Here is a 1597-nt window from a genome sequence, read left to right as displayed (position 1 = left end):
TGTGCGTGTGCGTGTTTGTTTCTTTGTCGTTATTTTACAATATCTAATTTTGTCGATTTCAAAAGAGTTTGTACGTGTGTAGTAACACATACCACTAGCTTAATTTGAACCAGGGACAGCCGTTGATCCACACCTGTTTTCTTTTCTCAATTTTTTTCTCAACAAATAAAAACCGTGTTTTCTAAAAAAAACTTGTTGCCGTGCATTAGACTCTATATATATACCAATAATTCACATCGAGAATAATTAGAATCCAGATACTTTCATCACGACTTTCTCTTCAAAAAAATTCAAGAATAAGAAGAAAAAGTTGAAAAGATCAAGCTATCATGGTTATATCAGAACTAGGAAGAAGAAGCTTTTTAACTAGAGCTGAGATGGTACCGGCTCCGATGATTTCTCGCCGGAGGTGTTCAATGTCTCCGACGCTAGAGACCATTTTCGAAGAAAGGTTTGATGATTTAAATCATCAAGAATATTCTTCTAAAGTTGTGGTGGGACAAGGACACCGTCTTTTTCTCCTCGTTCCGGCGATCATATCGGCCGTTTCTTGTGTTTTGTTGTATAGACATGATCGTGTTGTTCGATTTTATTGAAAATATTTACATATATGTATAAGCATCAATTTAACTTGTGTAAAATCAGAATTGCCTTTTTTGTTGTGTGGTAAATGTATAAGCAGAAGACTTTTCTATATATAATCTCATGCCTAGTGATTAAATAACATCTTATGCCTCTGTTTCAGTTCATGGTGCTAATGTTTCCGATATTATTCTTCAGAAATTGTTATAACGTTTTTTTGACCTATACAAAATAAGTTCTCTAGTAAACAAATCAGGCTTTTTCAAGTTCGAACTCCTCCATTGAAAATCATGGAGATATTTTGTTATTCACAATACATCCAAATTACAAGTTAAAGAAGCAAATGATAGTCTTTGATAGCCTTGTACGTACATCACGAAGTACAAAATCACAGAGAGTAATAGAGAAAGAAAAATCACAATCCGTTTTGGCGCCTAAACTGCAAAACTATCAAAACTTTCTTCAAAAATAGTTTCCAACTTAGGCTACGAAATGCTCCTCGATAATCTTGAATCCGATGAAATAGTGAAGGTGCTACCTCTCCCCATATTTGAATAAACCTCACTTCGGTTGGATAATTCCAAGCTTGTGGAAACTTAACATATTATTAGATGTTTAATATGTTAAGATAAACACAATAAGGAAACCTAGAAATAGGAAAAGGAAGTTTCTATTTAGGTTAGTTTTGTGTTTTCCATATCCCACATGTTAAAGGGAATTGTCTTTCATATAAATATAGGTCTAATGGAGAGGTGTTCCATATGATCTAAGTGAAACATATTGAGAGCTTTAGTTTTGAGTAGTTTCTAAAGCTAATAAGATAAGTTGTTCTTATAACTCTTTGTGTTTCTAAGAGATCTGAATTGGTATCAGAGCCCCAGGTTGGAGACTCGATCTAAGCTTAAGTTGTAGCTTAAGATCCTGGTGCTTGTGAACAAGAGATCGCGACGGCAAGATGGCTGACGTGACTAGGGCTCCACGCACGAAGGACTTTGGATCTACATCCATCCAATGT

General features: G+C 34.9%; 1 protein-coding gene across 1 annotated transcript; it reads left to right on the top strand.

Moving 5' to 3' along the window:
- The first annotated feature begins 225 nt into the window (after nt 1-225).
- Nucleotides 226-749, top strand: LOC106333211. The gene has a single exon (XM_013771681.1). The coding sequence runs from the start codon at nt 330-332 to the stop codon at nt 594-596; it is 267 nt and encodes an 88-aa protein (XP_013627135.1). The 5' UTR covers nt 226-329; the 3' UTR covers nt 597-749.
- Nucleotides 750-1597: the final 848 nt, after the last annotated feature.

This window comes from Brassica oleracea, chromosome C3 (genome assembly GCF_000695525.1).
Source record: "Brassica oleracea var. oleracea cultivar TO1000 chromosome C3, BOL, whole genome shotgun sequence".
NCBI lineage: Eukaryota > Viridiplantae > Streptophyta > Magnoliopsida > Brassicales > Brassicaceae > Brassica > Brassica oleracea.
This window is presented reverse-complemented; position numbering and strand designations above follow the sequence as displayed.

Coding starts and splice junctions, on each gene's coding strand:
- LOC106333211 (XM_013771681.1), top strand. CDS start 330: ATGGTTATATCAGAACTAGGAAGAAGAAGCTTTTTAACTAGAGCTGAG.